This window comes from Petaurus breviceps, unplaced genomic scaffold, assembly GCF_028583685.1.
Source record: "Petaurus breviceps papuanus isolate PSGF00001 unplaced genomic scaffold, PetGlider_PUasm1.0 91041, whole genome shotgun sequence".
NCBI lineage: Eukaryota > Metazoa > Chordata > Mammalia > Diprotodontia > Petauridae > Petaurus > Petaurus breviceps.
In genome coordinates this window covers 36600360-36613836 of record NW_027187400.1, presented here as the reverse complement: position 1 = coordinate 36613836, position 13477 = coordinate 36600360, and the positions used below count along the sequence as shown (strand labels likewise).

The window sequence follows — 13477 nt, the reverse complement described above, 5'->3', positions numbered from 1 at the left end:
AGAAGAAGAAGAAGAAGAAGAAGAAGAAGAAGAAGAAGAAGAAGAAGGAAGAAGGAGGAGGAGGAGGAGAGACTTAGGAGTTAACATTGCATTCTCTATATTAACATTATCACATTATCTATAGCCGTCTTCATTATTTCATGGCTATCATATGGAAGAAAGCATCTTCTTGATCTTCTCGGCCCCAGAGGTCAGAACTCACAATGGGTAGAAGCTGCAAAGAATCAAATTTAGACTACCCTTCCAAAGAATTAGGGCTATCCAAAAGCAGAGAGGGCTGCCTTATGAGGTCTTTGTTAGTCTTTTGTTTTTGAAGAGGATTAATGACATCATGTGGTGATGTCTTGATCGAAACATGAACTGGATTTAAGTGAGGCAGAGCTGCACCAAGTTGTCAGCTTCACTCTCTCTTCCAAGAGAGTGGCAGGACAAAGGTCAAGACTTCCCAGGATACAGTGGATGACCTTGGCATCTTTGATACTGACCAGGCTCTTAGCACTCCACAGCACCTCCTTCAACTGCCTTCATGGCCTTTGGAACAAACTGTTTTCATGCATGCTTTCTGCCAGGGGAAGTCTTCACATGCTTGGGGTAGACACCACCTGCCCCCCTCCGCTACCCCTCCCCCCAACTCACTGGCAGGGTTTGTGGACCATTGCTTCAGCAGCCCTTCCACCAAAGGTGCCCTCCCTGAATGCCTCATAAGTCCCCGGGCTTTAGGCAGAGGTTGGATGACCACTGGTCAGGTATGTTGTAGAGGGAATTCTTTTTCATACCCAGTGGAGTCTCTAAGACTTCATAGATGACTGGTGAGTTCCCCTACAACTCTTAAATTCAATTGCCTAAAATCACAGAAGACTGGTTACTTCTCAATAATCAGGATAGACCCTTATCAGTAAGAAGCTGAACTATTCTGATCAATCGATCACTATTTACTGAGTACCTCCTTTGTGCTAGGTGTAAAGCCAAGCACGAGCAGCTTTGCAGTGGACTGCTGCTGTGAACAGCTTTAAGGTTCTGATCACATAGTATAGTGAACTCTCTATTTATTCAGCAATAAACTAAAGCAAAACATTCACAGAAACCAAAGTACAGCATTTACAATGTTATAACAAAACAACTTATCACAAGTGGCCACATAGTTTTCACTTAAAGTGACCGCATAGTTTTAAACAAAAGATATCATTCAGTAAGTCCTTAACTCAATTATCCTTAAGGAGAAAGCCTCCTTAAGGGACACAAAGTATAAAGGTCAAAAGTTCTCCACCCCTAGGTCACATTGTCTTAATCTCTTAGTCAAAAAGTCTTCTTTCTTCTTGATAGGAGATTAGTTTCCAATCCTCCTTAACTCAATCATCCTTAAGAGGTACAAGGTACAGAGTACAGAGTTCTCCTACCCCTAGGCCACAGTAAATCATGATCTTCTCAGTCAGCACTAAGTAGCCAAGGAGAGGTCTTTTCATCTTGGCTTGAGGCTGGCTCTCAAATTCCATGGTCCCTCTTCCCATGGTCCCAGTTTTTGCCTGACTTTACCCAACTGTCACCTGGATTCAAAGGCAGGCAGCTCTCAGCTTCTTGTCCAGCTCCTCATCCAGCTACTCATCCAGTTCCTCATCAAGTTCTTCATCCAGTTCCTGTTCCATATTGAAGTTCACAGTGTCCAGTCCACCTCAAGTCCCTCGCCGTCTCTGTTTCTGGGAAGACAAAGCTTACCAGAGCCAAAACAACGTTCATTCACTTTGCTGGCTCCACCATTAATTCACTTTCTACCTGTGAAATCAACACAGACCCACAAACAAAGTCTGAGAACTCAACAAAAATCATTAGTATAGTCCCAGGACCTCTGAAACCCTCCTCTAAGACTTCTGTAAATAGACAGTAAGAAAATCCTCTTTCAGGGCTTCCAGTAAGGTCCCAGGGCTTCTGTACAAAGTGTCACAAACAAAAATCAACACAGAACAAACAGAGTACCAGGATACCACAAGTTTTCTCCTTCTCAACTCTGCCACCACTAGTGCTCCCTTCTCAGTTCTACCCTTTCCCAGCTAGTGCTCAGCTTTTTATCTGGTCATTAGCTCCTCCCTGTTCCACCCCTTCCTGTTGCATCAGCAAGTTCCTCCCACTGTGGGTTTCACAAGCTCTATTTCTTAACAAAGACTTGATATAATCATGGTGAGGCTCAACTGAAACAGGGCGCTAAGTACTGGTTTGCTTGCCATTACATCAGGCCCTGCGATAGGCACTGGGGCTGCAATGCCAGAATGGAACCATCCCTGTCCTCAAAGAGCTTAGATTCTATGGGGGAGTCAACATGTACATGTAATTGATGCTTAAAGAACTTTGAAAAAAACGGAAAAAAATTAATAATAACTCACTTCTCTAGCACATTCAGGTTTCCAAAGCAGTTGACTCACAACTATCCTCTGAGGAAGACACTACAAGTACTGTCATTCCTAATTTACAGAGGAAGAAACTGAGGCCCCACAAGATGAAGTGACTTATCAAGATCAGACACCGAGGAGGCATCAAAGGCTGGTCTCTGAACCCTGGGTCTTCCTGATCCCCAGTCCAAAGCCCTTCCCACTCAACTATACTGCCTCGACTTCAGAGAATCTCAAAGAGAATTAAGATTCTTGAAATGAACTCAGCACTAACTCAACTGGAGGAGAGTCACAGTATGTAAGGAATTTTCAAAGTAGTTTCAACTTTGATCACAGAGCGATCAGAACTGGGAAAATGGAAACTCATCACTTATCTTCCACTTTCCTCTCCAAAGAGATTGTGAACTGGTGACATCAGCACAAAATTGGGAGACAGGGAGTTAGGAAGGCTAACTTTCTCTTTGAAATGAACAACCCATCTGACCTCAGATAAATCCCTCAATCTCTCCGCTTCAGTTAATATTTACTTTAAAAAAAAAAAAGAGCTTTGAAGATTAAAAAAAAAAGGAAACTCTGGCTAAGTAGTAAAGAATAAATCATCTACAGGAATCAAGGGCTGACAAACACCTTCATCCTAAATTCTAAAGCCTAGGAATATTAATGACAATTAAGAAAATGATATAAAAAAAAGATTAAAGGAGCAACTAATTAGTACTGGCCTGCTTTCTCTGTGACAATTGGCCATGGAATATATTGTTGGTAAGGTTTTCAAATACTGGGGTTTTCTAACTTTCTTTTTTCTACTTTCTAAGTCTCTATAAGTGAATTCAACATGGCAGTGATAATTTGACATTCCTGAGAGGGCTTTGCATGCTTGTGACAAAAGAAGCCTAAAAAAGGACCAGATTCCTGCATAAATTCAGGAGCAGGAATTTGAGAAGTCTGTGGAGTCACTTTCTAATCAGATCCAAACTCTGATGGGGAAAGAGGGCTCTGAGAAGCCCTGAGAACAACTTACACATTTCTACTCTTTACTCCAGTAGGGGACAGGCAGAAGGGGATGGCAATTCTAGCCAGGACTTACAAGGGAGTCTGGATCAGTTTAACCTCAGCATCTCCAGTCATCTTGAAAAAACCAAAATTGGAGAAAGTTGGCAGCTGCACATATCGGACTCCAGCGAGGACCTTTAAAGCCCGGCCGCTCTCACCTTTCCCAAAGACAAAGAAAGCAAGGAAAGCAACACTTAAGACTTAGATCATCAAACCCATATTTCTGTAAGCACTGACAGGACATTGTTTTATCCTGCAAAGCTTCTCACCATGAAGACTCTCCTTGAAGGCCACTCACAACAGGAAGTGGTAGTTCCAAGTACGTGCTTGAGTTTACACTCAAATCAATTTTGTGTTCTATTCTATCCCATGAACATTTGTAAAGTCCCTATTGAGTTAAAAAGTTTCTGCCTTCAGTTGGGTTTGGATTCTACCAGGGAGAACATAGACCTAGATGGGCATAATCACTAGGCAGAGGGTTAGAGGCAAAGATGAGGTCCCCTAGAGCTACTCCAGGAAAGGACTATTTACAGTAAGATCATCTAAAAGAAATGAATTGCCTAAACTTACAGACAACTGAAAGTACATTTCCCTAATGTAATCACACTTCATTCATTGTTCAGTTTGTCTTTGCTAAAATGCTCTTTCCTTCTCTCTCAATTGCTCACAAAGAAGATTGCCAACTGGCCAATATTTGACTAAAACAGTTGGATTCCCCCCGCCCCGTTTTTATCTTGGTTATCCTAGTCACAAACAGCATAACACCCCAAAACCTAATTCTCAGAGAAAGGCTTTCTTTGGACCCTGCTCCTTGGGCTGCCCTCCTTTGTCTCATCAAGTGCCACTTCTGTTTTTGTCTCAGCATCATACTCTTTGGAAAGGGTTTTTCTTCATCATTTCCCCCAATTCCTATGCTAGAATTGTCAGATTCTCCCTGGGCCCTGGGGTTCTTATAAGGGAGATCCTGGAGAATGGTGGCACTATCCCAATGCAAATGGCTTAATGTTTGAAGTCTTCTTGACTTGGTCACAGTGACTCCCGGTGATTAATTTTGTCTTGTCTCCAGTGAGGAAGCCTATGAAATGAAATCTGTGTGTTTGGTTCCCAGAGAAGGCAAAATAAACACAGAACAAATGCTCATGGGTTGACAAACATTTTCAATTCAATATTCAGTCATTACTTAAGGGGGATGTTTCTTAAAACAAACAAGAATCGTGATGCGTGTATTCATATCCCCATGATCAGAAAACAACTTGAACACTGAAACAATATACAAGGGTGTGAATGCAAAAATAAGGCACAATGGACATCAAGAGAGGATAAGAATGATGGACTTCTCCAATGTGTTCCCGTTTTACAGATGAGGAACTGAGGCAAATAACAGTTAAATGAGTTGCTCAGAGTCACATAGCTAATAAGTGTGTGAGGCTAGATTTGAACTCAAATCTTCCTGACTCCAGGACCAGGGCCCTATTCACTATGCCATGTAGCTGTCCCAAACACATATATTTTTTTAAAAATTGTTCAATCATTTCTGAATTGTGTCCAACTCTTTGTGACCCCATTTGGGGTTTTCTTGGCAAAGATACTGTCATAGTTTGCTATTTCCTTCTCCAACTCATTTTATAGATAAGAAAACTGAGGCAAACAGGGTACAGTGACTTGCCCAGGGTCACACAGCTAGTAAATGTCTGAGGTCAGATTTGAACTCAGGAAGATAAGTCTTTCTGCCTGCAGGCCTGGTACTCTATACACTGTGATAGCTTGACATTACTTGTGATTGAAACAACGCTAATTATTGCTGAATTGACTTTACCGATAGTTTTGCTTTGTAACTTTAGGCCGACTTTATTAAGAAACATTATCAAGTCTAAAGCAAAAGCTAATTTCCAAAGCTATTCCATTTTCAATAGTAGTGGTTGAGGGTAGTTCTACCATTCAGAAAAATTTCAATCTCAGCTTTGAGCTAAACCTTCAAAACTTTACCCCCTCTTCTTTTCTTGTTTTGACATGATGGGTATGCTCTGATAATAAAAATAAAGTGTTGCAGTATGGTGAGATATGTGGCACTTGAAATGCCATTGAGTCGTAACTGTCACTGTGATTCGAAGCATGCTAAAAATCATACAAGCATACACACATAAATCCACACACACAGATATCTTAATCATTGCTTCCCATATTAGAATGTAAGCTCTTTGCAAAGAGCAATGGTTTCACACTTTGTGCTTGTGTCCTCAGAGTTTAGCCCTACATATGGTAGGTCCTTAATGAATGCTTACTAATTGATCAAGTGACTTGTCCAGATAGTGCTTCCAATATATTTCCGAGGTGGAGCATGAATTCATTATTTTCAGGACTCTGAGGTCAGCTCTCTCTGGTGCCTTACTATAGGTAATGCTGCCATACAGCAGCTGCTTAAAATATTTCTGAATGAAGAAAAATGAAAATTGAGCTTAGGAAAGAGTTTTTGTGCTTCTCTTTGAATTCAGACATTTCTGCTTTATTAGTGCCCCAGAGCACATCACCCAAAATAGCAAAGCTGTTTCTGTGTGCTCGGTGGAAGTCCAGAGCACGGCAGACAAAGGAAATGGGTCAGGAGGCAATCGTTGTTTGTGTTCCATTTGCAAAGAGGACCAATGACATCACAGGGTGATGTCTTGGTTCTCTGTAAATTGGTTTTAAATGAGACAGTTACACAAAGTCATTGGCCTCACTCTCTCTTCCTGAGTCATCAACATCCAGAGGCAAGACAAAAGTCAAGACCACTGGTGATAGCCTGGGATGCAGTTGATGACCTTGGCATCTTGGATGTCTGACTGAGCTCCAATCTCTCCACAGCACCTGCTTCAGCCCCCTTCACGGCCACTGGAAGAAGTTCTCGTCCACGCCTTCCACCAGAGAAAGCCTTCACACAGCACCCTAACCGCCAACAAGTTCAGGGCTCATCAGTTACCCTCGGCTTGGTTTAGCCCATCAGCTGAGACAGTTTACTGGGGTATAGTCACTGTGCACACTATACCTTCTTGTAGCCACAGATGAGAGCTGAGTACCAGGTAGACGCCAGAGGCAGAAGAAGAGCCCTGAAAAGGGCTCGGCAGACCTCCCACCAGAGGTTATAGTCCCTCAGGAAGCAACAGGGAAGTTCTCAATGCAGGCTGTGATATGTCAGGGACCATGAGGATAGGACTTCGGAGTGTCTCATGAGAAGGTTTGGCCAAAGGACCTAAGCATCCTTTTCCTGTCCTTTTGCTCAGAGATTGTCCCTGCTCCTGCTTCATGGTAGAAAAGTTGTGGTTCATCCCTCAGTCTGAAGAAATCAGGGAAAACTGACTCAGTCTCCCTGGCCCAGAGTGCTGTGTTGTTGGTTCATACCTTCCCTGAGATAAAGAAGATAATGAAATGTTTTCATTTTAAAAGCCTCCTGCTGGGCTAAAGGTTGTACAGGGAAGTAAAAGTAAATAAGAGTTATTAAATAGTGTCAACAAAAGACTTTATTCTCTTAATTATGTTAATAGGCACTTGTAAGCATGATTTGTTGCCATTTAGATAAGCCTTATTTGCCTCTTGATATGTCTTTGACTTTGAAAGAAAAGACTTTAAATATCCTGGGAGAAACCCAACTTGTCCCCTGCTGGGTGGGTCTAGCAGCCATAAATCATCCTCTCCAGTCCTTGTGTCCAGCCTCTCTGTAGCAGGAGGTGACTCTGGATTTGGGACACCAAGCCCTGGCATCTCCTGCCAAGTTGGGTCTGGAAAAGTCATGAGCACAGGCAGCAATGGCCTCTGAGTGTCGGTCATCTGAGGACCATCTCAACCGTGGTTAGAGAAAGTCAGCCACTAGACAGCATGGGCTGCTGGTAAAAGCCCTGAGCTGGGAATCATAGGGTCTGAATTAGACTGCCAGCTCTGACATTTAAGTCCCTCTGTGACTGGACAGGCCACTTCATCTCTACAGACTTGTTTCCTTCTCTGCAAAATGAGAGGGGGTGGACATGATGGATTCTGAGGTCTCTTCCAGCTCTAGAACTGTGATCATAGGGAATGATTTGGAGTTGGTTGGTTTGTTTGTTTGTCCATGGAAGCTCATGTGGAATGTCACTGAAAGCTTGGGATCAGCAACAGAAGAGGGAGATCCTACATCAATGAGATCACAGAGACCTTAAGTACTGAATTACACACACACACACACACACACACACACACACACACACACACACACACATACACACACACACTCACACACAGACACATACACACACACTCACACACAGACACATACACACTCATTCACACACACACATACACACTCATACACACACACAGACACATACGCACTCATACACACACACACACACACACACACACATGCTTCAATGGACCTGTCAGCTCATCAAGGTGGGTACTATCTCCACTGATACAAATTCTGACCCATCCATACTTGTCCATTCTAAGTGACTCTTGCTTCTGTCCTCCTCTTAGTAATAGACACGTCATTTAGGCGTGACAATCTTTTAGCTTTCTTGACAGTGCATGGACAAGAAAGGAGCACAAAGCCTATCCGTTCATTATCACTGGCTCTATGGGACCAGCCCATTGCTTTTTCTCATCATACATTTCTCTGATGACACCCTTTGGATCATTTCTCCTGGGCAATTCCTTACTTGTTCTAGTGCCCATATGACTGTCTTCTCCACTGCCTTATTGGTGAACTTTAACTTCAATTCTTTGGAGACTGTGGCATTCCAAGACTCAGCCACATAGCTGCACTGTTGTTTCAGTGAGAAGTGTGAGGATCATTAAACTGGATGCATGGATTCCCAAAGGTTATCCCATTTGCTCTCCTATTCTTGTTTAGTTCTAAGATAGAGCTCTCCATCTGTCTCTAGTGTCTTTCAAGATCTCTATGTCCTGGTGGACCAGCTCTCTGGGTTGTCCATCCAACTGTATAACATAGTTTGCATAATGGAGAACCTTCATCCACTTGGTTTTCCCAGTGTGGATAGTCAGACTGAGCCCTTTTAAGGGTGTTAGATATTTTATTTGAAAGTACCAAGTTCTAGGGTTTGATGTAATTGCCATGAAGTCTTCTAGGGACAGGAGAATCTGAAGGCATTCATCAGCTAAAGGGCAAGTTTCTTTAATTTGTCCTCTTTGCTGGACCTCCTTCCCAACAGCAGCAAACACATTTGTGCTTTGACAGGCATTTGTTGCCGAATACTAATAATCAGGAGGTCACCGAACAACTCTTGCAGGGACTCTTACAGGATTTGGACATGTGCATGGGGAACACTTTGTTGTACTCTTCTGACATACTCCTGTGAAGTTTGATAATCAGCACCCCCACACAAAGCCCCAACACCCCTCAGTGATGTCAGTGGAAGAGGCGGCTGTCCCAGCAGCACAGGGTTAGGCTCTCTCCAAATGGTGACACTGTTTTCTGCACCACATTTAAAGGGTGTAGCCACACTCTCAGAACTCCCACTCTCAGCTGCCCTGAAACCAGGGTTTCTGTTTTCTATTTGCTGTCAGTAATTCTCTCCAATTATTATTGACTCATTTGGGTGGGAAGGAACCTATAGGAAGTCATCTAGTGCATCCCTCTGCGTCATGGAAGGATTGATTTAATTATTTGTAAACCACCCCTGACAGATGGATGTCTGGTCTTTGCTTGAATACCTCCAATGAGGGCAATTAGAAACCCTGCCATGGCAGCCTGAGCCATTGGCAGCCACCTCTCACTAGGCCATGTCTTCTGCACACAAATATACCTATTAGAATACTTTCCCTTCTCTGTTTTGCATTCTAGGATATTTGTGGTAAGTAGACATAAATTAAAGCCAATTAGTTTTTCTCCTGAAGCCAAGTTATACCCATGCCTATGTACATGTAAATGTGTACATGCATGTACATATATATAAATATATATACACACATATAATATGTATATATTTGTTTACAAATAAATATTTATATTATATATATATTTATCCATTCGTTTATGTATTTGTTTGTTTATTTAATAACAGATATCTCCAACAACACCAGGGTTCAAACTTAAGCTGCTATTTTGGCGTAATTATTAAAGGAGACCAAAGAATTGCACAGGGGATCTATAGCTGGAAAGAGCCTCAGAGGTCACTTAGTCCAACTTCCTCTTTAACAGAAAAGGAAACTGAGGCCCAGTGAGGGTAACAGGCTCTTTGGAGATCACCCAGGTAACCAAGCTGGGATCTGAACCCCAGCTCCTCAGATTCCAAAAGCCACCCTCCTCCACTACCTGCACCACCACAAACAAGGCTGCTTCATTTGGGTGAAAGAAAAAGGTCACTTGAGTGTGGGACAGATTCTGAACCAAGATCACAGTGTGGTGGAGAAAAAGGAAGGTAAAATGTAATCCCTCATTCACATTGCTGGTACCTGTGAAAAAATGACACTTTAAAAACATATATATCCATAATCCTTAAAGATGCTCTTACTTTCAACGATCTCGCCATCGTCAGTCTGGAGTTGAACCCTCAAGGTGATCGAAGAACCCTGCACCACCTTAATCACCTTCGGACCCAAAATCACAATCTTTGAGGCTTGAGCTAAAACAGAGAAGGATAAATGTGCATTGAGGCTGTAAAACTGAGCTCAACAGTCTCACATTAGAATTTCTTATCCATCTAATGGATGGCTCCCAGAGAGGAAATGTGATTCCATGGCATTATAAGATGAGGGAGAAAGAAGAGTTGGGCCCACTTCTTGGGTGTATTTATGCTGTTGTCTCTCTCCTTTTTTAAAGAAACCTTAAAAAACCTTAATCTTAAAACAGTAACAAAAAAGTATTAAACATATTTACAACTGGTTAAACTTGGTGGTGCAGTGAATAGAGCACCAACTCTGGAGTCAGAGGTACCTGAGCTCAAATCCAGCCTCAGACACTTAACACTTACTAGCTGTGTGACCTTGGGCAAGTCACTTAACCTCAATTGCCCTGCCTTCCCTCTTCCAAAAAAAAATATTCCCTGACACACAGATATCTGTGACAAAGTATTAGTGACTCCCTTTGTGTCTCTTTACATTGCTCTTCAGTCATTAGTTTATCCCTATATTAGCATACTTATGTTTTTATGTTATAGCATGTCACTGATATTCTGGGTTTGCTTTCTTTAATTTGCTACAAATTTCTTTGAACAATTAACTTCCCCTCTTTTTTATGTTTTTATGGTATAGTCCCCTAAAGGAGAATATTAGGCCAAAGATACAATCAATGTTATTGTTCTTGGAGTGTATCATGTTGCCAGATTTTTCTTCAAAAGAGTCCACTGGTTTGCAATTCCATCAGTAATGTATGAGTTCTATTAGTGGTTTTTTTAGCCCCTCTAATAATTCCAGAATTTCTATACATGTGAAACAGGCATAACAACTCTAACTTATTGGGAAAAAATGCCAAATACTTTCTCAGAGGAACTCCTGAGAAACACACAAAGTTTTTGAGTGTCTTTTCCAAATCAAAAAACAAGGCATCACTCCCTAGTAAGACAAGAGCTAGTTCAGCTAGAAAAGATTTTTTAAAAATATTTAATACTAAGCATATTAAAGCAACTTAACAAATACCTCTAAAATTAAAGCCATGAGTTTACAATGTCACTTTACTGGGTTCGGCAAAATTATTTATAGCATTTCAACTATGTAAGCGAATTGATATTAAATATAGATCGCAAAGATTTGCTGATTTAATACATGTTGAAAATGCTGAAGGTGAACAGCATGAAAGGTATTTAGATTTACCATTTGAGTGGAATATTCTTGTGTGTCTTATGGACTTGGACCAGATTCAAACATAGCATCTTCTCCCTCTGAGTCAGCAACTTTAGGCTGTTTCTGAAGACAGAGTGCCGCTCAAAGCTCTTTTGATTGTTTCATCAACATGAGTAAAATAATTTGTAATCCTGAGCTCAGATTTATGGCCACTCACAATGATTACAAAGCTCTCTTTGCGGCTAGGGCTGTCTCCTGCGATGCCACCAGCTGCCCAAAGGCAAGAATTAGCAGGTATTCTCAGCAGACCAGAGAACTGTGATATTTCCTTTGTTTTGTTTCTAGCATGTGTTTTCTTTCCATGGTATATTTTGAACCTTGTTATCTAAACAGATGTTTTCTGGATTAAAGGATGAGAGAAGTTTTCTTCTCTCCCTGCCCCCTCCCGGGGATAAGTGACTTGCCCAAGGTGACACAGCTAGCAAATGTCTGAGGTCACATTTGAACTCAGGTCCTCTTGATTCCAGGGCTGGTGCTCTATCCACTGTACACCCCTAGCTGTCCCTCTTTTTTTCTTCAATAAAAGAAACTGAATCTATTTAGGATTTCATATTTTGTCATCTGCAAAATGAGTAGAACTGTAGTAGTACCAACCCCATTGGCACATTTAGAAAGAGCTGGGTTCAAATTCTCCCTCTGGCATTTACTATCAGACCACTTGAGTTCTCAGAGCCTCCGCTGTCTCTCTAAGACATGGCTACTAAGCCATAGATCACAAGAACATATTGTTATGATCACACATTGCTTGTCATCTTTGAGAGGGGAGAAGGGAGAAAAAATTTTGAACTCAAAGTCTTATATAAAATGAATATTGAGGGGCAGCTAGGTGGTGCAGCGAATACAGCACTGCACCTGGAGTCAGAAGGACCTGAGTTCAAATCTAACCTCAGACTCTTGACACACTTACTAGCTGTGTGACCTTGGGAAAGTCACTTAACCCCAATTGCCCCACTTTCCCCCTCTAAAAAAAAAAGTGAAAATTGAAAACTATCTTTATGTGTAATAGGAAAAAATAAAATACTATTTAAAAACCCAGCCATATTTTTAGAGTTGGAATCCATACTGGAGGCCATCCCATCCAATCCCTTCATTTATTGATGGAGAAAGTTGAGAGGCTCATCCAGGGTCACTAATGAATTTACATTGACCTATACCATAAGATTGTTATAGGAACACAAATGAGATAATCATGTAAGGTGTTATATAAATCTTAAAGTGTTACATAACTATCAAAAATTATTCTTATAAATGTGTCATACAGGAATATTCCACCTAACATTATCCCAAACCACTACACTTCATAATAGTGTCATTAATATATTAAAACCAAACCATTCTAAAATGTAAACAATAGCTTAACATAAGTAGGTTACAGGCCTAGAACATTAATCAGATGGCTAACTATGGAACTAACTGATACAGAAACATTCTTCCACATAACAGAGAACCAGTTAGTAATGCCAGGTGGACCATGCCTGTATTGGGTGTGCCACCAACCATCAGTGGTTTTATACAGGTCTCAGGAGGCAGTGGGCTGTCCCTGCTGGACCTCTGCAGCCAAAAGTGGGATGACATGGGATGAATGTCTTGTAAAAAGTGACACTGGTTCCAGTATGGGCCTCCATGCTCTTCTGGTCCTGTTCCTGACTTTGGGCAGTCTCATAATAGGACTTCCCTCAGCACCTGAGGCCTAAGGAACATCCAATTATCCCTACAGCCTTCTCAACCTGGAATAGTCCTCTGTGAGGGCCACCCCTACCTGCCATCGGCGAATTTCCTCCTGAGGCATTTTGTGGAGGGACCAGAACCAATCCTCATTCCCTTGGTGGTCCTGTTCCTGTACCGCCTCCCCTTTTCAGTTCCCTTTCTGTGGGTTATCTTCCCTCTTTAGAATGCAAGTTCCTTGAGCTCAGGGACTGCCTTTCTTTTTGCTGATATTTGTATATTCAGTACTTAGTGTATGGAACATACTAAGTATTTAATAAATCTTTCTTTCCTTCCTCCTTCCCTCCCTTCCCTCCCTCCTTCCCTCCCTTCCCTCCCTCCCTCCCTTCCTCCCTCCCTTCCTTCCTTCCTTCCTTCCATCCTTCCTTCCTTCCTTTCTTCCTTGCTTCTTTCCTTCCCTCCCTCCCTCCCTTCCTTCCTTCCTTCCTTCCTTCCTTCCTTCCTTCCTTCCTCCCTCCCTTCCTTCCATCCTTCCTTCCTTCCTTCCTTCCTTCCTTCCTTCCTTGCTTCTTTCC

The 13477-nt window shown here is 41.9% G+C and overlaps 1 protein-coding gene across 1 annotated transcript in view; it reads right to left on the bottom strand.

Annotated features, from left to right (window-relative positions):
* Positions 1–1046: 1046 nt before the first annotated feature.
* MORN1 (MORN repeat containing 1) overlaps positions 1047–13477 on the bottom strand; it is a 49856-nt gene continuing 37425 nt past the window's right edge. Inside the window, exons 8-10 of the mRNA XM_069078368.1 lie at positions 9911–10021; positions 3466–3589; positions 1047–1770 (exon numbers count right to left, since the gene is read on the bottom strand). Of these exons, the coding sequence (XP_068934469.1) occupies positions 1767–1770; positions 3466–3589; positions 9911–10021 (239 nt within the window). The 3' untranslated portion in view covers positions 1047–1766. The remainder of the gene's footprint in view (positions 1771–3465; positions 3590–9910; positions 10022–13477) is intronic.